The sequence below is a fragment of the Urocampus carinirostris genome, chromosome 12, assembly GCF_059441175.1.
Source record: "Urocampus carinirostris isolate Australia breed hairy pipefish chromosome 12, RoL_Ucar_1.0, whole genome shotgun sequence".
Taxonomy (NCBI): Eukaryota; Metazoa; Chordata; class Actinopteri; order Syngnathiformes; family Syngnathidae; genus Urocampus; species Urocampus carinirostris.
In genome coordinates, this window is record NC_142360.1 from 31,278,931 (window position 1) to 31,303,408 (window position 24,478).

The window sequence follows — 24,478 nt, forward strand, 5'->3', positions numbered from 1 at the left end:
GCTTTTAAAAATTTTGAAGGCTTTTAGGTGTAGGTATAGTTTGGAAAATGCCTTAACATAAATCCAGTTTTTAAATTTTAGATGTGAAAAAATGTGTTGTTTCTAGATTTTAGCAGCTGTTTATTTATGACAAATAATTTGCACTGGCCACCTTTCTTGTCGGTTCTGTACAAAAAAAACAAATATGTTTTGCCTATTCTCAACTTGTAAACTTAATATTGGGATTGGTGCATACCATTTAGATGTCTATCTGTGGCAGTACCAGCCTTTTTCAAGGTATCGGTCTTCATGATGATAATCTATACCTGTATCGACTGCCTCAAATTGCCATTTAACAATCATTTACTTGGAATTAAAGGATGGGTAAATTGTAATTAAATCAATGTCAAACTATGGAAAACACTGTCTTGTGAAGAAAGACTTATTTCAATTGAAAGGTATTTATTTAAAAATGTTTTAGGTACTACTAGTACAGCACTTATGGTATCAATATTGATGAGTACTCAATATTTAGGTATTGGTATCTTTCTGTAGAAATTTAATATCAAACATCCCTACTTAATATAATGGATGTTTGATATTTGTCCTGTTAGTAATTATGGGAATTTTTTTCCTAGGTTGTCCCTTTGTACTTGCCATAGTTGTGTGCACCCAAAGGTTGAGCCAGTAACCATCACCTTGTATAAATCAAGCACTCCAAGCTTTGCAGAACTCGCCAAAATCTGTCAAACTGATCGAAATTACCTAAAATGCGTGAAATTATTAATTTGGTTTGGACAGAAAGGCACATGTGTATTTTTCTTAACAGTAAAAAGTCAAGTAACAAGACCTGAATAAAGTTAATTGAGTACAGTAATATAGTATTTGTGCCTAAGTCTCACTGCAGAAACTCTGTTAAAGTTCAGTCATCCATTGTCGCTAATAAGTTGTTACTAGTCCTTTCTTTATCCGCGAGAATAACATTTGTCAAAAGTTTCCTCATTCTATATATAAAGAATTAGCCAGCAAAACAAAAACAGAAATCCTAATATAATCAAAAGAGGATGTTGTCATGTAAACCAAAAAAGTTAACAAAACCATGACTTATTGAATTAACTATAGCTCCGTTACATGTGCTCATTTCTCAACAGCTTCCAAAAACGCAGGGGTGGATGAGAGTTGTTTTCCACCCGGCAGCCATGGTTACATTCCTACCCAGAATTCTCCAGAAGCCAAACAAACACAAGTCAGACGCTAAAGCTCGAGGACAGAACAGGCAGCTCAAAATGTATTATATGATGCTCAAAGTTCAAATTCATGCAGGTTTATGCCCAAATGAGCATATATTGAGCTCAATTTCCTCAAACCCACAATAGTTTACAATTCCCACTGTAGAGAAATTGTTATGGAGTTATGTTTTTAAATATTATTTATATTCACATTATTTTTTAATGTTTTCAATGCAAAACCACCCAAAATAGGTTGAAAGAGGTTTAGATAAATTGTCATTGATATCACGGAAATAACAGTCTGGGTAACCCGAAAAAATGTGACACTTATTTTTCTTATTGTATACATAATATATAAACAGAGTATTGACTTGGTTATCACAGTTAATGGGGGACAGAACCCCCTTGCAAAACATGAATATCCGCGAAGTAGTGTCGCTCCTTCATAAAAGCCCCCAATGGTCAAACTTACCTTAAGATTGCATTCTTACTGGCTGAGCGTATACGACTGTAAACAAAATAACAACTCTAGATCTACAAATAAAAATACAGAACACAGAATTGCAGATGAATCAATAGTCTTTACTGTCATTATACAAACATAGAACAAAATTGGAGGGCTTCTTCTGTCAGTGTAAGAAAATTATTGAGAGAGCGGCTAGCTGCACACTAGCATTGGGTCTCCTCGATGATTAATATACAACCATTCCAATTGTAGCAGTTCCCTCGAGTTGTAGCCCTAGGTCATCCATAACTGATCTGGCGTTGGTGAGATGCTGGCTCCGCGGGGGTATTTTGTAAGAGTTTTTATGTAGCCTAGTCGCGGTAGACTGGAACTTTGGCGCCACTATTGCCTTCTCTCCAAATGCTGTCTCAGTCTCTTCCGAGACCTGACAACAATCCACAGGGCAGCCGCTGGTGTTCACCGTTTCTTAACGCTCTTATGTACTCTTGTATACTGTATACTGCTCTTCTATACTGTATACTGTTCACCCTGTATATCTCGGACTGTTTACCAACCCACCCCACAAACATGATTGTGTAGTTCAGTGACGACACCACCTTGGTGGTGACTCCTCTGAAGGGGATGAGACAGCATATAGGAAGGGGGAGGAGATGCTGACAAGATGGTGTTTGAAAAAATACACTGATCCTCAACACCACAACATCCAAGGAAGTTAAACTTCACTTTAGGAGGACACGCACAAACCCAGCCCCACTCATCATAATTGAACATTTTGTGTTGAGTCCACTCCTTCAAACTCCTGGGTGTGCACATCAGCGAGGATCTCTGCTGGTCTTCCAACACCAGGGCTGTGGTTGGGACTGGTCACTAGTGAGGGTCCTCAGGAGGAATAACCTAGAACAGAAGTTGCTGGTGTCCTTCTACGGAGCCACAGTGGAGAGCATTCTGGCATACAGCATCACCGTGTGGTATGCTGGGAGCACGGCAGTGGACAGGAAAAACGTACAGAGAGTAATCAACACAGCCCGAAAGATTGTCAGCTGCTCTCTGCCCAGCCTAAGAGACATTGCCAGCTTGCGATACTGTAGCAATATAGAGACAATTCCCACCACCTCTTTGACCAGTTGCCCTCTGGTAAGCGCTACAGGTTCTCACAACAAGTACAAATAGGCTCAGAGACGGCTTCTTCCCAAGAGCCATCACCACCCTAAACGAATGCCCCAAATTGTGAAAACATATCTAATCTCGTTGCATACGATGTTTTACAAGATTGATATCAATGACGATAATTCTAATTCTGACTTTCCTCAGAGTCTGATTTAAATACTTTTCAATGTAACAAGCTGCTGAAATATTAGCTGTAGCTGTAACCTTGCTTTGCAGTTTGTCTTGGTTGGACACTTATCCAACCCACAAAGCCTTCCCCAACCTGACCCCGCAATAGCATTTTCTGTGTGCTGTCTGCTGCAGAGCACAATGCATGATTCCTTGATATAAATGACTACTCAATTCAAAACCCGTAAAGTATCCAAACCACAAAAAGTAAACCGCCATACAGCTAGGTGTTACTGTACTGCAATTACACTACTTGTTTGTGGAATATAACCTCAGGAATTTGAACTGAGGCGCTTCCTGTCGGTCACATCACAGGATGTTTGATATTTGGAGTCCGTAGTGTGTTTTTGGTTGTAGTATCTGATCCGATGGCGATCGGGGATTAAAAGCATTTTCTGCCGTCCACTCGCGTAATCTGGGAATTAGCCTTCGACTGGATTCTGAAATCTGGATCAGCCTTTAAAATCCAGCAGCCTCTTTGATTCGTAAGCAGTGCACAACGGTTACCTTAATAAAATATGTTTAGTTTTGAGCACGGCTGATCTCCTCTTTGATCACAAAGGGGGTTCCTCGAATGGCTGCAGGCGCAACTGAGTTGACGGCTGCTGGCAGAGATTTGCTTTAGTGGCGGGGACTTGTCTTTCTTGTATTCTGCTGCTATTCTCTTAAAGGGATCCTGTCAGCTTCGTTCTGGGTAAACAAAAAGAAAAGACACATTTCATTTTATCTCTGTGTCTTTGAAGAAGGAATGCAGGACCTTCCTATTTGGCAAAGTGCCACTGAGGGAAAGATTCAAAAATTGATTAACTAGAATTTCAGTTGTTGGTTTTGGAGTTGTTGCTGCTCTGTGTGTCGTTCATTTTTAAATTTAGTAACCAAATAATGTAACATTGATTGATAACTCTGTTTTTTTTTTTTGTTTTGATTCAAATGTCAATGAAAATAAAAGAAAGGATTTCAGTTTGACACAATATGGTTGGGTCTAAATTTTGGTGGACAAACGTGCAATATTTAATTGTATTTGGCCACATGTTTTTGTTTAGATGTGTTTTTACATGATATTTGTCAATGTAAAAATATACAGCTATGGTAAAACAATAACAATATTACCTCACAAAATAATAATTATCACGATAATGTTTTGTTTAATGTTTTTTTTAAAGGGAAAAAAAATATCACAAAATTGTCTAAGGCAGGGATGTTGAACCCTGGATCTGGGGCTGGATCCAGACTGTTTTTTCTCAGCAGGTTGGCTCAGTAAAAGATTGTCAACTCCAAATTTTTAGCTTTGTTTTTATGTGTTATGCTATATTATTTTGCCTACATTTGTAACTTACCCTACACATTAAAATCATGGATGAGAACACATTTATTCACAGTGTATGGCAATAAGATTAGACTATCAGATCAAACTTCTAGGCTGGGCCTACTAAAGTTGAGAGTATATCTTTTGTCGCGCTTTAGCAGCCAGAGGGAGCATTTTGTTTGCATTTATTCTAAAAATCATAACTTTTGATAGAAATGACCTAGACTCGCTTCTTTTTTGACATTGTCAGAAATTTGTGGCGGGTTAGATGAAATCATCCAATGGGCCGGGTCCGGCCCGCAGGCTGTATGTTTGATATGCCTGGTCTGAATGGTAAATGGTCTGCATTTATATAGCGCTTTTCAAGTCAATGGAGACCACCCAAAGCGCTTTACAATGTGCTTCACAATTACACATTCACACACACACTCACACACCAGTAGGGAGTCAGCCAGGCAAGGCGCCTACCTGCTTATTGGGGGCATTAGGGATTCAGTGTCTTGCCCAAGGACACTTCGACATTCTAAAATAGTATCATTGTTTATCTTCTAGCTATGTAGGTGCACGTTTGTTTTTTAATTTAAAAATGGGGAAATATTGACTATGACTTAATTTATGAGTATCTTAACAGAAACTCAGTGGCCAAACATTCCTACGTCATGAATTAGCCACTAGAAGACTAGTGGGCTTATTAATAAATAAATAAATACATAAGATGGTAAATAAAGTGCTACAAATTAAATAAATTCCAACAATAAAACAAATCATCTTGTTGTGGATCCACTCTTGTCCCCTGTGTCCCATTGTTTTTCCTTATAAAACGCTGAGGTATCGGGACTCTAACGAAAATCTAATTTTTATTTTTTTCCTCTTGACATGGCCAACCTGCCAAAATTTCAAATCCAATGCTGCCCGAAACTTGAAAAGTTGGCCTATCTCTGCACTTAAAGATGCTCATTGCACACATGGAATAAAATCTGGCCTTGTTAACAGCTGTGCTGACTTCAATATTATAACCTAATGACAGTGATGTCGTAGCAATTTTAATATCGCAAGATCACCGTTTTGAGAAATGAAATTGTGAGAGACCGAACTGGAGTAGTCGTGGAACTGAGGAAGCGTGTTGATAAGAGAGTATTCTGTTGGACACATGGAGAGGATGGATAAAGAGAAAATTTTGAAGAGGATCTACAGAGCAGAAGTCAATGGAAGGAGACCAAGAGGAAGGCCGCGATTGATGGTGTTATGAGTGCACTGCCGGAAAGAGGTCTAAATATAATGGAAGCTAGAGCTCTTGTTGGTGATAGGAAGGAGTGGAGAGGTGTTGTGAAAGGATCGTGGGATTGTGGATGCGTTCCTAAGGATGGGCTGGGCACCCGTATGATGCGGCAGCGGTAAACCAGTGAAAGCTGTCGGGCCCTGCTGTTGAACAAAAGAGTGGGTTGTGTCACCCTGACCCAAGTGACATGGCCGCTTTCTGGTGTACCATTTCATCTGGAGGGACGAAAGCATGACCAACTTAGGTGCCGAGGTGCCTAACTTGTCTGGGTGTTTAAGACACACTTCTATTCCAAAGCTTATGATTGATGCCCACCTCATATTCTGTATTGTACTGTCTTTTTCCGACTGCCTGCCTGGCTGATGCGAAGGAGAAGGTCGATTTGAGATGAGTCAGCGGACCAGCGTCTGATCTGAAGCATGTCAACCCCTGCATTTACAAGCTGGCAGAGATGGGAAGCTGCGTCGTGGCCGTCATAGACTTTCTGGACTAGTTTACAGGCTCGGGGCGTCGTTGGTGTCATGCTTTTTCCGGACATCTTCAACATCTTACCTAGTGTTTACTATGTTTGTGTACAGTAATGCTAATTGTAATTCACCCTGGTCAATCCTGGAAGGGGGATTACCACATGTGAGGTCCTTTCTCAAGGTTTCTCTTTTTTCCTCACACTGAGGTTTTTGAGTTGTGATGCAGGTTTAGGATCAGGTAATTGTGCAATTTTGTAATTGTAATCCTGTGCAGTCCTTAGAAACATTTTTGTGATTAAGGGCTATATAAATAAATGTGACTTGACTTGACGTGTTTGGGCAATTGGGTTGGCCATGGTCCAAATATTTTTGTGTGTGTTTTTTGCTTTTTTTTCCCCTTTTATTTTCTTTGTTATTGTATGTGTTTGTCTTGCTGTCGCTCACCAAGGTAGATAGATAGATAGATAGATGTTACATTTTTACTATAAACTATACACATGGAAATGCATCATCAGCAAAAAGAGGAAATTTATTTTTTTGTCGCTAGACTGGATGAGCATTAGTCCTTTAAAACATAAAGACAACTCTTGCTCTAAATCATCACTGTTATGTCCACAGAGCACATTTTCCACGGATTGTTTTTTTGTGGCTAAGAAGGAATCTGACCTAGCAAAACCAGATTGATTCGTCTCACGACCGACCCTGCAGTCAATACTGTTTGGTGTTTTTCAGGCTGTATGAGGCCAAGCTGAACAGCCCCCTGCAGAAGGCTCAGAGCCCTGTTGTGTGGTGTCGCCAAGCTCTGGACAACCCGAGTCCCGACATGGAGTTGGCCAAGCGCTCACTCATCCACAGGCTGGATCTCACCATGTCTGGTAAGTTGCTATATTTTCAAGTGAGATTTCAAATCTAAACACACTCGTGTCCAATGTGAATCTTTCATGCTTTGACCGCTGCTAAGTATAATTTAGTGTGCCCCTACTGATCGGAGTGGGTGAGGGGAACTTCACCTCCTCATGGCTAAACTGAGCGTTCTTATTTTGATAGCGGTATGCATCATGTGACTCTATTGCTGAAGGTCGTACAGTGGTTTGCATAGTCCAGAACATTTTTCCTCTAAAGGCTACAAAAGTATGTTTTCACTGAATTTTTTTTTCTTCAAACCGTAATTGTATGAGCTTTTCTTTTTTGTAAACCTCGTAACATTAATAAAAGAAAGAATATTTGGTAAAACATTTTTAAATAGTTAATGAATTCCCTGGCCAGCGTTGTCAAGATATTTTTAACATATTTTCCGAGAGCCACAAATTGTGTTTGATTGTGATTTATGCTCAAAACAAAAAAAGAAATCCGTTTTTTTTTTAAAATCAGGATAAAATAATTGCCCGTGGATGTCAGGAATACAAAATTCCCCAAATCAGAGCAAACTAGCTTTTTCAGAATTTTGGTACATTTCATATTTCAATAACAGTCTGGATGTCTATTCACGAAAATGACACAAATGTCAACTATGCAATACAGTTATAATAAGTTTTAATTCTAGTGAGCACTCAAAATAAGGAGAGAAGATATCAATGGGCATGGAGAGAAGCCTTAGGATATAAAAGTCCCACCCGTTCTAAAGGTCCTCCCCTGAGCCCTTTCTTTTTATTCCATATTATTGGTTATAAAAGCAGATCTAAAGAGTGTGGTAGTCATGGAACAGCAAGACGATAGACCGATAGTGACAAAGATGTAATAGTAAAAAAAAAAAAAAAACAGTGCAATATTAGTCAAAATAACAAATTGGCGTCCTATAAAATCTGCTTTGCAGGTGTCCAGTATTAAAAACCAAATTAACTTATCATTTTACATTGTTTATTTTTGTAGAAAAATGGAAATGAGACATACTTTGGTCTTTAACACAAAGTAGTTTTCTCACTTTGGATATTCAAAATATTTGTACAGTGTACTGTATAAAACTATTTTCAAAGCAAAACATTTTTTCGGACATATTGCCGTCTGTAACAAAAACTCAGAGGCCCCTGGGTCCTAGTTTGGACAAACCATCTGTAATGTTTTAATTTTGCTTTTTGTTAGGTTAAACAATTGTGCAATATCATCTCAAGGCCCTCTGGGGACTATTTTGCAACTGTATGCAATACATTTGAATACATATGCATTTAATCATGTGCTTTGTTGCAATAAATTTTAATAAAAGAGAACAATTTTTTTTTTTTTTTTTCAGGGGACAAATTTGGTACTTTTAACAGTTTGCTTGAAGAAAGCAATACACAAAATCAGTTATTTTTAAAGAAATCATCTAGTAAACACAAGCCCAAACGATCTCTGTGGATGTATGACGAAGCGGAGAAACGGTAGTCAATGACCTCATCCTTGTAGGTATGGAAGTCGGATCACGTCAGCCTTCTCGTGTAGTCGCCGACCCCGCAAAAGAGCACCCGCCCACAGAAGCACACACTAGCTCGCACGCGCCTACTTAAACAGGCGCCTGAAAAGGCCGTTGCCATGGAGTGTCTGCTAGCTAGGGAATGTAAAGTCCGTAGGGAAGACGAGTCATAGGAACGATTTGCACAAACAGAGACTGAGAGCCAGCTGTTCCCTAGCCGCCGCCTGATTCACACAAGAGGGTGGAGACGTGTTCAGATAATCTTGGGGTTGAGGCTTTGTGAGCTGTAAGGAGGAAAAAGAGTTCATAATTGTTTTGCTCCACCCTTGTCCGCAACTTAAACAAATAAGCAAAGGTTATTATCTTCAATTATTTATAGTTATTTGTCTTTGACTTTTCATTTATTTCAGCTGATTATTAAGCGATTTTTATCGATTTTCTCTTCTATCATTATCGACTAATGTTTGTTGGTTGCCAAATTATATTAGTTCCATCCATCCATCCATCTATTGTCTTCCGCTTATCCGAGGTCGGGTCGCAGGGGCAGCAGCCTTAAAAGGGAAGCCCAGACGTCCCTATTCCCAGCCACCTCCTCACGCTCATCCGATGGGATCCCGAGGCGTTCCCAGGCCAGCCGAGAGACATAATCCCTCCAGCGTGTCCTGGGTCGCCCCCGGGGCCTCCTGCCGGTGGGACATGCCCGGAACATCTCCCGAGGGAAGGAGGAGGCATCCTTATCAGATGCCTGAGTCACCTCAACTGGCTCCTTTCAATGCGGAGGAGCAGTGGCTCTACACAGAGTCCCTCCCGGATGACAGAGCTTCATACCTTATCTCTAAGGGAGAACCCAGACACCCTGCGGAGGAAACTCATTTCAGCCACTTGTATCCAGGATCATGTTCTTTCAGTCATAACCCACAGTTCATGACCATAGGCGAGGGTAAGAACGTAGATCTACCAGTAGATCGAGAGTTTTGCCGATCGGCTCAGCTCCCTCTTCACCACGATTGACAGGTACAGGGTCCGAATGACGGCAAACGCTGCACCGACCCGTCTGCCGATCTCTTGTTCCATCCTACCCTCACTCGTGAACAAGACCCCAAGATATTTGAACTCCTCCACTTGGGGCAAGATCTCATCCCCAACCCGGAGGGAGCATGCCACCCTTTTCCGGCTGAGTACCATGGTCTCGGACTTAGAGGTGCTGATCCTCATCCCGACTGCTTCACACTCGGCTGCGAATCACTCAGCGAGAGCTGAAGATCACGGCCTGAGGAAGCCAACAGCACCACGTCATCTGCAAAAAGCAGTGACGCAATGCTGAGGCCACAAAACAGGACTCCATCCCCACCAAGGCTGCGCCTACAAATTCTGTCCATAAAAGTTATGAACAGAATCGGTGACAAAGGGCAGCCCTGGTGGAGACCAACCCTCACCGGCAACGAATCCGACTTACTGCCGGCAATGCGGACCAGACTCTGGCACCGGGCATACAGGGACCACACAGCCCGGATAAGACTGTGCGGTACCCCATATTCCCGAAGCACCCTACCACAGGGCCTCCCAAGGAACACGGTCGAATGCCTTCTCCATCTCCACAAAACACATGTAGACCGGATAGGCAAACTCCCATGCACCCTCAAGGACCCTGCAGAGGGTATAGAGCTGGTCCAGTGTTACACGGCCGGGACGAAAACCACACTGTTCCTCCTTAATCTGAAAATTCGACCTCCTGGCGGACCCTCTTCTCCAGTACCCCTGAATAGACATTACCAGAGAGGCTGAGGAATGTGATTCCCCTGTAGTTGGAACACACTCTCCGGTCCCCCTTCTTAAAGAGGGGAACCACCACCCCAGTCTGCCAGTCCAGAGGCACTGTCTCCGATGTCCACGCGATGTTGCAGAGGCATGTCAACCATCTGTGGGATTGAGGAGGTCTTCGAAGTACTCTGCCCACCGATTAACAACGTCCCGGGTCGAGGTCAGCAGCGCCCCATTGCCACTATACACAGTGTCGATTGCTGAAAGACCTTGCAGCGCATCGTGAGAAGAGCGGAAAAGGTCTTTGGTGTCCCTCTCATTCCCCTCTTGGACATTTACAACTCCTGCCTCACCCACAAAGCCACCAGGATTGCGGTTGACCCAACCCTGCCCATCTCACACCCTCTCCAACCTGCTGCCATCAGGGAAAAGACTGCAGTCTCTCAGAGCAGGAACCAGCAGGCTTAAAGACTCTGAACTCTCTCCCTGCCCTACCACTTCTCACATCGGTGATTTCTGACCAATTAATTCAAAACTGATCTACTTCAATTCTGGCTATACTTGAAACATTTTAAAACTTTGAAACCAATATATTTTTTAATATTACTTGATCTAAAAGAAGACATAAGAAAACATCCCGCTATTTGTTCTCGCTGCTATTGGTTATTAGTTATCTATATTGCGCCTTATCTATTGCATGTTTGCACTTGGAGAAGAGGAAACAATTTCATCTGTGCTGTATGTTGTGCGTAGAGCATACTTGAAGATAAAATTGAAGTTGAAAAATAGAAATACTATCATATCACGGATCCCTTAACCGCATGGGTTGTCAGGGCACCAATGAGGACGCAACTCTGGACAGCTTTCTCCACTGTTGACGGTCCCTGGCCTGTTCTTGGGTCATGGCAATGTTGGCACCAGTTCATTCCTTAATGTTGTCGGCCTAGTTCTTTTCCGGTCTCCCTCTCCTCCTGCCCCTTTGGACTGTGCCCTTGAGAATTATCTTGGTCAGTCCTAATGATCTTGTAATAAACTAAATTTAGAATTGATTTCCGAACAATTGTTTTTCCTACTTCCAATATGGATAAATTCCAAAAGCTAGTAATTAAAAAAAAAAATGTTTTTTTTTTTTTCCCTTGTACCTTATCTATTATGGGGCGTAAAATGTAGTTTGTATTTTTCTAAAATATGTTTTAATCTTCTTTAAAAAAAGCTGAGGAATACTCGTTCAGCCCAATGAAAATCAATTAATTAACTAATTTGTTTTCTAACATCTAACTGTCTTGATCCATTAAATGCTCAGATTTCTGTTGTACCGAATCGAATGATTCGACAGCAATTGAAGCCCTGCGCTGATTTGCTGTCCAGTCGCCTCAGGCTTGTCTTGTCCTGGTGTGGCATGACCGCATAAATAGCAACACGCGCTCCTCCCGAAGCATCACCAATCACGGCTGATGCGAGAGCTCTTCTGACAACACGTCGGTTTGCGTGAGGACCTCCAGTCAGTGGGTCCCTGCAAGCTCAAATTGAACCCTTGTTCCTCTACGGTTCACAAGCGATTTTTTTTAGTTGGACAACGGATTTGTTTGTTGCGGGGTAAATAGTTTAAAAAAAGATATTTTATATGAGCAATGCTATTCAATGCTGCATGGTGGAGCTGTGCATATGGGAGAACTCATCCATTTTAGCCTGCTTCACACTGAGCTCCTACAAAGTTGCAGCAGAAAATCAGTATCTATGTCAATGGCTCACAGAATTAAAAAAAAAAGCCTTAGAACTTAAATTACACTAATAAAGATACGATAATTAATGAGGGATTTACAATACGCAGTAACATCCTGCTTTTCCTGACCAATATGTCCAATTTCAATATATTCACATAATGCATTAAAATTAAATTAGACTATTTTCTAGAATTTATGCATATTTCAGTATTGTTTAGTTGCTGTTATACTATATATTTTTTCCTATTTTTATTATTATTTTATATTACCAAAACCCAACACTTACACTAAGCAACATTTTTGATTTTCCAGATGGAGGCAGATCATGTTCATTCATTCATTCATTCATTCATTATCTGCACCGCTTATCCTCAGTAGCGTCGTGGAGGTGCTGGAGCCCATCCCAGCTATCTTCGGGCAGTGGGCAGGGGACACCCTGAACTGGTTGCCAGCCAGTCGCAGGGTACACAGGGACAGACAATTCGCTCGCTCATTCACACCTAGGGACAATTCGGACCGGCCAATTAACCTGACATGCATGTTTTTGGAATGTGGGAGGAAACCGGAGTCCCCGAAGGAAACCCACGCAAGCACGGGGAGAACATGCAAACTCCACACAGGGGGTTCGATTTTATGACCTCAGAACTGTGCTGCACATGCGCTAACCGCTGCGCCGACGTGCTGCCCGCAGATCATGTTGATAAATTAAAATTTCCTTTCCCTGATCTTGAAAATAATATTTTTGAAAATGGAACAAGTCTACAATAAAGAAGAATTTTGGTCATTTAAAGATTATTCCTCAATTTTTTCGAGAAATAACTTAAAATGATTGTAAAACTGCCAAACAGAATTTTCCGCCAATAGTAACTCTTCCATGGTTTTTTTTTTTTTTTTTTTTTTTTTTTTTTTAATATATTTTTTTGCCACTATCTGTTCAATAGATATTGATTCGATAATGATCTTTTTAAAAATTATATCTAAACTATTGTTCGGGCTCAGACTTTTTTGGATAATTTGTCTGCCCTCGTAGCATGAGTTTTATCCCCAAGTTCACGTTGATCCATGAAACTAGTTTTGTTTACTTTTTTAGACATTCCACTGGTTCTCCTGTGTACATTCACATACCTACCAACACTAGCGCTTTTCTCCCCTTAAAAACACCTAGCGATTTAAAAAAAAAAAAAAGAAAAGAAAAAAAAATACTGCTTAAATTTCAAACAACAATGAAAATATATTGACTCGAGACTAGTATTTTAGTCTATGGCTCCATTATTTTCTTCGTGCGTGAATAAACTGCTCCAACGACCGCATTAGATTTCTGTTTTGGTAAAAGTCTGCTACTTACAGTTACCCAAAAAAACTTTTTTTTTTTTTCAATATTCTGGAGATGGATTAACATTTGATCACATGTACCACTTTTTAATGTCAAAGGGTTGGCATGTATGCATTCAAAGCAAAATTATTTGCTTTTACCTATAGTCATGGCTTGAGGAAATAATATCTCATGGGATTGTTTACAAGGAACATAACAAGCCTATCGAGTCTGCTCACAGACGCCTGCATTGTGTTCTCACTTGAATGCAGTCTATTGACTCCTGCCTACCATCGGCTTTCATACACCCCGAGCAAGTGTGTGAGAAAACACTGTCCGACTTGTCGCCATACGCAAACATGAATAGCTTCCACTATGTCGGGCCATGTTAGAGTGTGTCTGCGGAATTTCGGCCATTTGCGCTCCAAGATCATTTTACAGTATGTCGCCCAACATCAGAAAGAGACTTACTCGCACAGTTGTGTTTGCCCCTGATGTTTGTCATATTGAAGTAAAGTAAATATGTGCTTGCAGCCAACAAACGTCGCAACACGTATGGGAGCTGCTACAATCATCCAACGAGCTACGGGAGTTCGTACAGCCCCAATGCTGGCAACAGTCCCTACAGCAGCGGCTTCAATTCTCCTTCTTCCACGCCCAGCAAAGTGCCCATCGTCAGGCAGCAGTTGATGCCCGGCAATGCAGGTATGACCATTTGCCCATGACGTTGACTTTGTGGTTAAAATTGGTGCACATAATGACCAGTTTCTCAATAGGACAAACAGGGTTTTCTCATAACGAGCTGGGGCTCTTTTTTTCCATTTCAAAAACTGACAGCATCACAAAAATCGTCAAGTCATGTTTATTTGTACAGCCCTCCATCACAAGGAGTGTCAAAGAGCTGCACAGACCACAGACTATTGCAAATTACAGACTTGTGAGAGTAGTACATTACAGTAATCGAGACTGGATTTATCAAATGCATGAACTCTAATCCCGGCATCAGACTGGGACAGCATAGAGATAATTTTTGCAATCTTGCGAAGATGGGAAAAAAGGTGTTCTAGTAATATTCTTAGTGTGTTTTGGAAGGACAGACCTGGGTCAAATATGTCACCTAGATTTTTGACTGAGTCACTCTGGGTGATATTACATTTGTCAACGTTCAGAGCAGTCACAGCATTTAGATGGACCAATAACTAACATTTTGGTCTTTTCAAGATTGAGGCACAAGAGTTTAAGTGACATCCATTTTTATCTCAGTGAGGCAGGCCTCTAAATTTCCAAGTAAAGTCATTTTCATTTGTATAGCCCTTAATCACAAAGAGTCTCAAAGGGCTGCACAGGTTATTGCACAGACTATTATTTCAGACTATTATTTCAGACTATTATTTCAGACTATTATTACACCATCCCCTGATCTGAAACCAACATGAGGGCAAGGAAAAACTCAAAAACCTCAACATGAGGAAAATGAAGAAACATTGAGAAGGGACCGCACATGTGGTAATCCCCCTTAAAGGATGACCAGGCTGCAATGGATGTTGCAATAACAAATTATTTACAGATATTGTCAACAAAAATATAGGTTATTCATATGCTATAGAGTTTAGTGGGGCAGATTCCTCCATCAGAAGATAGTTTTTGTGTCATCCGCGTAGCAATGGAAAGTGATTTACTTGCGAATAATATCACCCAATGGAAGCATGTAAATGCTGAAAAGAAGGGGGCCGATTACTGAACCCTGCAGGATACCACAGGTAACACTAAAGAGCTCAGGTGTCATTTAACCATATTTAAAACTATACGTCCAACCTGAGCGGTAAGATCTGAACCATGAGAGACCAATCCATTTTTCCAGCCGATCTAGTAAGATATTATGGTCCACAGTGTCAAAGGCAGTACTAAGGTCCAGCAGCGTAGCAAAATTATAACAAAAACCCGTAGCTGATTTGAATACCTGATTACAATCTATTGAAACTAATGCAAAAGAGCCTATTCTGAAGCCTTAATTATTGCTAGAAAAACACCAATATTATAACGTTGAGGTTGACTTAGACCCCCATCAAAAAAAGGACAATACATTTCCATGCATATCCATCCTGAAACGTAAAACTTCTTTTGAAACCTAAAGTTTTAAAACAAATTCTCTCTCAGAGCCATCCATCAATTTTCTGTTTTAAAAGCCACGTTCAAATGGCTGTTTTGAAACCGTAATATTGTCTTGAAACTTTAAAACCAACATTTACAAGCCAGAAATTTTGATAAAATCCCATGAAGCTCAACACTCCTATTTTAAACCTTAACCCTTTCTTTAACCCTTAAAGCCCCAAAAATGTTCTGTGCATACCTTTCTTGAAACCTGATCCCTACTTTAAAACGATAATTTCTTTAATACCTTACTTCTAAACGACAAATCTTTAAAGAAACACGTAGCTGAAGCCGTAAACTGTACTTGGTTTCTAAATGAGAATTCAGGATAAGCATCCTAATCTTGTTTACAAATCTAAACGTGAGAACTTCTAACTCTAGCCCAGGCCCTCATTTGAAACCTAATTTTAACCCCTGGTCTGTCTTGAAGCTTTACTTTGTAATCTTCACTGTAGCCTAAAAAAGCGGTTCTCAGATAGTGGGGAAGCGAGGCTTTGTCGAGGGGGCCACAGGTGCCTTTGACCTCAAGGAACTTTTTTAAATTTTTTATTACCAAATAATCAAGTGTGATTGCACCTCCACTACACTAGGGAGCAGTGGCGCGCTCCAAAAAACAAAACAAAGCAAAAACCATTTAATTTTTTTTTAACCTTCACGTAATTCATATCGCACAGAATATCAGGTCTGAGTATGAAGTGTTGATACGAAGTGCAGCAGAACCTCATGTAACCCAATGAAGAAACTATTAAACTCGGGGAGGGGATGGGCATAGAAAGTCTCCTCCCCAAAGCTAAGACGAGGAAGTTTGCCGAAATGATGTAACGGTTTACTGCGACCACGGAGGTGGAGACGGGTAAAGACCAGCATGATTGCTATGTTTAAACTTTTGGCAGCAGCCAAACAAATCAAGCTGTCACTTTAAGACATTGCACCCCAATCACATTGGTAAGACGGCGTAAATGTGCAGAAAAAGGCCGAAAATGTGGCATGGAGGGAGGTGACATGTTACCACCAATATCAAGCAATTGTTTTTTTATCCCTACCATTATTATGTGATCACTTAAAAAAAAAAGATTGATCGATCAAAGTAGCGCAGAAAGGCTTAAATCACGCTCTCTCCTGAAGTGCTGATGGTTTGGACGAGTGTATTGGTGGGACTTATCTTATGGTATGGTCCTCCAAAATGCCTAACGAAAACCTACATCCTTGGTGCAGAATTTTGCCAACAATCATCCCGCTTTGTAGCTTCTATGTCGTTAACCACTGAGATCTTCTGAGGGGGCGTGTGACTGAGAATAATCGAGAAGCACTGCCCTAACGAGGTTATTTTGCAGGAGTGATTTTGATGAAATTTTTGCTTTTGAAAAAAATTTAGTGTTTAAAAGTGAATATTTTTCTTTGCAGTGCACCAACGCAACACAACATCATCAACAGAGAGGAACCCCCCGGCCGTCAGCCCCCAGTCGTCTGTGGACAGCGAGCTGAGCACTTCCGAGATGGATGAAGACTCTGTGGGATCCTCCACCACCTACAAACTCAACAACGTCAATGATGTCCAGATTCTGGCACGCATGCAGGAAGAGAGTAAGTGGGTGCCTCCTGTCTACAGTGGCTAAACTTGGAAGGTTCAGACTGCTTACTGTGTTTGTGTGTGCTCGGTCAGGTCTGAGGCAAGACTACGCAGCATCGGCCTCCCGGCGCAGCTCGGGTTCATCATGCCACTCGCTGCGGCGTTGCAACTTCAGCGACCAGGAGCTGGACGCGCACAGCCTGGAGGACGAGGAGGAGACGGTGCACCCGGCATTCCACCTACCCTCTGCAGGGCGCTTCAGCCCTTCTCCTCGCCATTCGCCACGGGCCTCCCCCCGTGACTCACCGCGGTCACGGTCTCCCACCCGCTCCACAGACTATGGTTGGAGCTCACCCCAGCCAGCCGTCAGCCGCCTGCAGCAGCCGCGACACTCGCTGCAGAGTCACGACACACAGACCAACGTGGTCAAGAACGAAGGTGGGTGGAGTTCTATAGCCTCTGACGATCTGCATTTTTCTCCTGGCGTCAGGCCAAATTTCTCAAGTGTGCAACAAACGGAAAACCGAAAACTGCCCTTTTCGACAGAGCATGCGCTCTCAACTCATTCAGTGCCATAACCTATAATTACTTTTTCAGAATCATTGTGCATTGTGGTAGCTAACAGTGAGTTACTCGCAATGTTTGCCCTCACTTCATTGATTTCTTTACTTTTACATTTAGAGCGTTGCGCAGAAATCACATCGCAACTCTGCTTTGTTTTGATTAGATAATCAGATTCCCTGGTCCGCACCAGTTCTAAGCCAGCTGCTTGGCACTGGTTTAGACAACTCTCTGGGAGTGCAGGGAACCGCGGGATGGCGCGAAGCCGATGCTTCGTCCAGAAGCGCGCAGCGCTGGGGGACCCGAAGGTCGCAGCAGCGGGGGAGATAAGTGGAAGGGCCCGTGTGTGCGTCCAGAGTTGCTGTCAATACCCTCGCAACATCTGCCTCCGTGCAGGACCATATAATAATTATAAAGAAATTAAAGGTGTCTACTTCACAGACTATCGCGGGTCCTTTTTGGACGACAACCGCTGTGAAAAACGAGGGATTACTGTGAAACAATGTGAGCAAAACGAGAGGTTTGACAATACTATATTTAATTTTTACTACGTATTCACAAATCACTTTTTCAGCCATAAATTGAGCAAATTCCTAAATTTATAGGTTAGAATAGAACAGCATCTATCTATCAAACACGCTACAATGCCATTTCCATAACATCTGTGTCTGTCAGGTTGTTTCCTTTAATTCTCGAGGAACGATGACATGCGAATGCAATGACCACAACGCAAAAAGACGACTTATCACCTGTGTTGCAATCGGGCACTATTCTCCGCATTATGGTTTCCCTGGCGCTGTCTTCTAGAAATAAATGGCTTACACTATGGTCACATGATCCGAAAACACGTGATGTAAACAACTAGGGGTAGAGATGAAAACGGCGCCGCTGAAAACTGCTCAACGTGTATGGAGATTGGGATCGTTCTGCAGCCAGTAGCGTTAACCCTAAATCCTCGGCGCTAGTGGCATTAGGTGTGCATGAACCTTAAGGACAAGGTTTTTATAATTATTTTATTAGACACACAATTTACAAATACAAAAGTTCCCTGACATTGTAATTTTCTGTGTGTGAAGAAAAATTGCGCCGTAGTCTACCGAACCTCACGCGTTCAGGCTCAGCGCCCCCTCAAGGCCCGGAGCCAGTCAAGAACAGTCGCAGCTGTGAGTCTAACCTGCAGATGCCTAATGGAGGATCACCTAGACACCAAAGCCAATCAGCTCGTGAGTAACAACATACACAAGCGCACATGCAAAATAAGCCTGCTTGCTTGTATTAACACTTTCCTGGCATACTTGATCTATTTGAATACATCTTTTAGCATTTACTAAACCTGAGCTTGTCATTTATTATTCTTTCTGAAGTATGAAACGGGCTTTACTCGATGGGCAAATGTGGGAGGAACCTGTTAAGTGTGATGTTTTCCGGTTGCATCTCTTTACAAGAAATGTACCTTGTCAGCCTTTGCAGAGGATAAGAAAATATGCCAGTGACCTTTATTATATTTTCTGTAAATGTGTGTTGCGCCACAGTTTGTGTTAATATTTTAAAGAGTTATAACACAGTAACAATGGATGCATTTTGCATTATACTTCAGTTAGGAATGGCTATGTTTTGCATTTGAACCAATACTTGTTAAATTCAATCAATACCAGTACTTTTTTGTGCCAATTTTTTGGGGTTATGAATGTTAACTTCTTTTTCAACAATCGTCAGAAAATCCCGCAGTCTATTCATCTCTTTGAGATTAAGGGATACCCTCACAGAAGCTTGACCATCCATTTAATGTAATCCTTAAACGTTGGTTGAAGTTAATGATACTAATCTTAATCGCCAAGCTCTTAATCCTTCTCACCGTTACAAGTGTTAGACCGCGGGGTTCCTAGGCAAGTTCCTGTTTTGTACCACATGCTACTATCTTTTACATCATTCTTGGACTTTATAAAATTCTTACGTTCGAGCACTTTTCCCTTATCCACATTACCCTAAAGAAGGATTTGGAATAAAATCCTAAATGTGGCTCCATCGCTTCCTTGGCTTTGGCATGTGGCACTGACCCTCTCCCTCACCTTCTGACTGCTAAACGGAGCTTCAGGCTGGCAAATGAGTTTGGCTATAGCGCCCTCTAGTGGCGTGCGACCTCGCTGCAAAGGCAAGCTGCACATTTTTGCAGTGACGGCGTTTATGTGTGTGTGTCCACAGCAGCACTTCAGCTCCCGAGACAATCCACCCCCAAAAGCAAACAGCACCTCCAAAGCCCGACGGCCCGGCGAGGTAACAAACGAGCCCGAAGTAGCTCGGGCGCTTGCCGACGTCCACTTCCCTGTCAAATAATAATACGAGGGCTGATGAAGTCAGGTCTATTTGTGTAGCGTTTAATCACAAAACAACCTCAAAGGGCTTTATAGACCACCATTACACAATCCCTTGATGTGAAACCTACATGAGGGCAAGGAATAACTCAAAAGCTCAGGATGAGGAAAATGAAGAAACCTTTAGATGGGTCCACTGAATGAGTAATACCCCCTTACAGGATGACCAGGCTGAGAAATGTTACAAAGGCCTCAACAGTCAATACACAGACATCAACAGTAAATATCGGTAATGAGATAAATTCCAGTTGACAGCTTCCTGCCCCGAAAGCTTAACCGATGCAGCAGGTTCTAGATGATAGCGTACATCAGGTTAGGTGCCGGTCCGATGGCTCGAAATGCAAAAACCAGGCTCATCCTTCTCCCTCAAGAACAAGAAGACAAGAGTATGAGGAGAACATCACTCATAAGTTATAGAATATGAGTGTCTTAAGCATCGATTTAAATACTTCCACTGATGTTGCAGGTACAGTAGTATCTCAGAGGAAAGAGCATTCCACAGCACTGGATGCCAAATGAAGAAACCTCTTGGACCTGCGGATTTCTTCTTGGCTCTTGGAATCACTACTCAACCATCATTTTCCAAGCGAATGCTCTGAGCAGGAACATGGAACAATTAAATCAGAAGAATATGAGAGGGCAGGTCCTTAGGAAATTTTGTATTTTACCAACAGAACCTTAAAATAACATCTTAAACAAAGAGTCAGTGCAGGTCAGCTGAACTCTTCGTAATGTGATCAAACTAGTCCTAGTCAAAAGCCTCGCTGCATCATTTCATACTAGCTGCAGGCTCTTGATGCTGGACTTCGGGAGACCGGAGAGTAGTTCATTACAGTAATCGAGACAAGAGGTAAAAATACATGAATTACATCGGCATCAGACTAATACAGCATAGGGCGACTCTCTGCTATGTTGTGAAGATGGAAAAAAAGCTATTCTAGTAATATTCTTAACGTGTACCTGAAACGACAGATCAGGGTCAAATGTGGCACCTACATTTTTGACCGAGTCATCCTGGGTGATATTGCATGAAGCATTCTGAATGTTTCTCAGTTTGAAAGGTGCACAGTGCGAGGAAGGGATGACGGGCTATACTGTCAGCGAGTAGGCCGCAGACCTCCGCCAAGGCCAAATTCAGATTGTGCAAACTTTCCGCAAACTGCAACCGACCGATGTGTCTTTTATTGTGTGTTGTCTTTGTCCAGTCCCTCTTTCCTGTTGCTTTGGCGATGAAGGTGACTTCAGTGAGTATTTCACTGACTGCTTACCGCTGTTGTTGTTGTGGTTCCATCTCATTCTGTTGACGCAAGAGATAGAGACCTCTTTTCCCCCTCACCCACTGCATGGCAACATCTTCAGCGGGATAAAATATTATTTCTGGTAAAATATCAATATAGCTGGTCAGAAAAGATGTATGGTCATATGATTGGACACCTTGTCTAAAAAATGAGCATCAGTGTGCTAATGCTGCAGTCAAAGAACGTAAGGCACCAATTGCCACCAATATAATTGCAGTGCACGCTTTCTGTTAGGATTTCCCATTGTCTTTGAATGCAGCATTAGTTCTGGGCAAGTTTTTTTCTCCAGTATATGCAGTACGCATTCTTGGCTTCAAAATAATTGACTCACTGAATTTTATTTATAGCACTTCCATCATCCTTCCTTAACACGAATTACGTCTTTTTGCTTTGTGCCACGGTCGTACTGCTCTCTTGTGGTTACATTGTACTCAGGAATGATCATTGAAAAAAATGCGCTGAGGTGATTTTGTCATCAGGTCGCTGTCGAGAGTTTCAAATTCATGCAATGACGTGCGGTTAGGTTGGTGTTGGGTGGGGCACAGTCAGGTTTACAAATAAATTAAGTTACATCTTATTCATAATTCAATTGTCAGAGCAAGAAATGCAATACATAAACTGTATCATAAAAATAAAAGTATTGTCTAATCTTAACTTATTTACCCTTTGCACACTTACATGACCTAACCATGCGACGACACCATGACGGGCAGAAGTAAACCGTAGTAGAAAGGGGCCAAGGCCAGTAAACACTAGACAACAAAAACTATACCATTCAACACCATTGGCAATAACTAGTCAAATGAATATTGTGCAGCTGTCTGACGAGGTAGCTCAACCTGTCAAAAAGCACAAAGAAAGCTATTTAGAGAAATTCAAGACCGACCTATACCTTCTTCCTCCATATTTACACACCAAATCGTCCTGACTTCAGTCCACACAATCTGTACCACTATATCGTAAATGCGGTATCCCCCCACAGCGGTGCAGATTTTTTTGAGGGCTCCGTTTGACTGCATTGCTTGACTTGCTGTTAGCTAGCAAACACTATCACTAATTATAGAATTACCAAATAATCGTTTGTCCCACTTTTGGGAACACTGGTAGGAACCAATAGGCAGAACTACTGTGCCTGTGTCTGTGTTGATAGTTGACCAGGGACATTTAGTGTTACGCCCATTCCCAGAGAGCAGTTTGTTTTGCGCTGTTGACGAATTTCAATGTATTATTTAAGTAGCATGAAAAGATACACTCGTCTTATGAGTGATACAATGTATAGAACATTGTTGAATCACTCGGCCATGAGACAAGAAAATTGCGTGCCTCACTCTGCAACTGTCAAGGCTCAACAGTAATACATGAAATACTAATTGTATTAATAGTATTCATGATGAGAAAATTCAAGTTTGAAAAAGATAAAACTAATCCAGAAATTGTGAATTTAAATAAGTACTTAAATATATTAATTTAATATATTTTCAAAATTGCATGATGATAGGTGAGGCACAGCTTCACTTGCCTCCCCTGACAAATGTAATATGATCTTTGGATAAGGCGGTAGGAAAAAATGATTTGACATAATTGCATATACTGTATATTGCATAAATTATTGTTATTTGACAAACACTTTTTTTCATTATTTTATATCATAGAACATTATATTTTGTGCATTATTTTTTTTATCAGTCAAAAACGAAAGTTTTGAATTAAGAGGAGCGTTTTTATAATTGATTTCCAATTCATTGGAAAGAAAATCGACCGATTCGTCTATTATTGAAATAATCATTAATTGCAGGCCTAAAGCATCCATTATCGCTTATCCTCAGTAGGGAACATGCAAACTCCACACAGGCTGGTAGCTGGAATTGAACCCATGACCTCAGAACTGTGCTGCACAGGCGCTAACCACTGCGTCGCCGTGCTGCCGGCCTAAAGCACGGCGGCGCAAATTATTTGCAGTGCCAAGCTCTGCTCATAACATTGTCAAGTGGTGGACGTGTTTGTTGAAGACATCCTTCATGCTTGGCTCTTATATCCCAACATTTCTCATTTTCATGCTAAATATTAGCATCATTAGCGTGGCGTCATGTTTAAGACTTTGGCTTTTCTTTTGCCATCAGTCCCGCCATCCAGCAAGCTGCGGACACCGGCCGCTCCCTCTCCCTTGGCCTTGAGGCAGCCGGTCAAGGCAACCGGCACCCCTGCTGGCGCCACGGTAACGCCCGGACGCTCCCTCGTGCCACCTCGTAGCGGCTTGCCTCGCCCAAGCACCACGGCAGGAGGAGGCGGCGGTGGCATCCCTCTGCCTCGCAGCAAACTGGCACAACCTGTGCGCAGGTTTGTCACTTTTTTGCTCGTGACCGCCATCTCTGGCTTGAAGCGTAACTGTACCAGTGGTTGGCAAACTATGGCCCGCGAGCCGGATCGGGCCAGCAAACTTATTAATCTAGCCCGTGAGACAAAGCCGAGAGAAGCGCAAAAGAAAAATAAGGCCTGATCATGTCAGACCTGCAGTTTTAAATATGTCCACTGGATGTGGCCAAAGCAAAGCATCCCTGTATTTGATGACTAACATTTATCAACGAGACCACATTTGAGGAATCATCCCAATGTTATTTTACTTAAAGTAGAAGTCTCAGACACGCTGTTTACGGCAAACGATTTCAGTCGGCCGGATTAAAAAATACACAGTTTAAAATAGCGCCTGGGTGTCTTTGCAGAAGTTTAAGGTATATTGTGTAATATCTAACCACTAGCTGGCACCATAATTGTCTAATGCGAACAAACCCGAGTCAAATAAACAGCATAACAGCAAGATGCCAGACAAACATGGCAGCCACTACTAGGTATAGATTTTTTTATGAAAAAGAAATACAAGTTTCATGACCTATGTATATCGATATTTAATGTATTTTTACCTATTATTCAAATCAATGTTTTTTTTTTACTGAAATGAAGGTTTATTTTTTTTTTTTGTTCCTCTGAGAGGCACTAAATATAACACACTGTCTCTTTAAGGAAGCTTTAGCTCCTTTCTTTAACAGATATGAAATCTAACAGCAAAGTTCCCTAATCCAGGTATATATTTTCATTAAATGATAAAAATCAGAAAGACTTTCAAATCAAATCATTAAATCAATCATTTACTCACGTGTTTTAATCCAGCCTGCCAAATGGTTGAGCCATAATGCTAACGTATATGTTTTTGGGGAAAAAAGACGAATAATAAAAATTGTTTTGCTACTTTGGTGTTTTTCTATCTGGTGATCCTTTGTGTGC

General features: G+C 41.6%; 1 protein-coding gene across 4 annotated transcripts in view; it reads left to right on the forward strand.

Annotated features, from left to right (window-relative positions):
• slain2 (SLAIN family member 2) overlaps positions 1 to 24,478 on the forward strand; it is a 29,919-nt gene that overhangs the window by 3,792 nt on the left and 1,649 nt on the right. The window contains exons 2-9 of one of the 4 annotated variants that reach the window (XM_088349721.1): positions 6,794 to 6,936; positions 13,782 to 13,952; positions 16,803 to 16,982; positions 17,062 to 17,406; positions 18,606 to 18,752; positions 19,732 to 19,803; positions 21,107 to 21,145; positions 23,320 to 23,536. In XM_088349721.1, coding sequence (XP_088205847.1) covers positions 6,794 to 6,936; positions 13,782 to 13,952; positions 16,803 to 16,982; positions 17,062 to 17,406; positions 18,606 to 18,752; positions 19,732 to 19,803; positions 21,107 to 21,145; positions 23,320 to 23,536 — 1,314 coding nt within the window. The remainder of the gene's footprint in view (positions 1 to 6,793; positions 6,937 to 13,781; positions 13,953 to 16,802; positions 16,983 to 17,061; positions 17,407 to 18,605; positions 18,753 to 19,731; positions 19,804 to 21,106; positions 21,146 to 23,319; positions 23,537 to 24,478) is intronic. The other 3 variants (XM_088349722.1, XM_088349723.1, XM_088349724.1) reach the window with 3 other exon arrangements.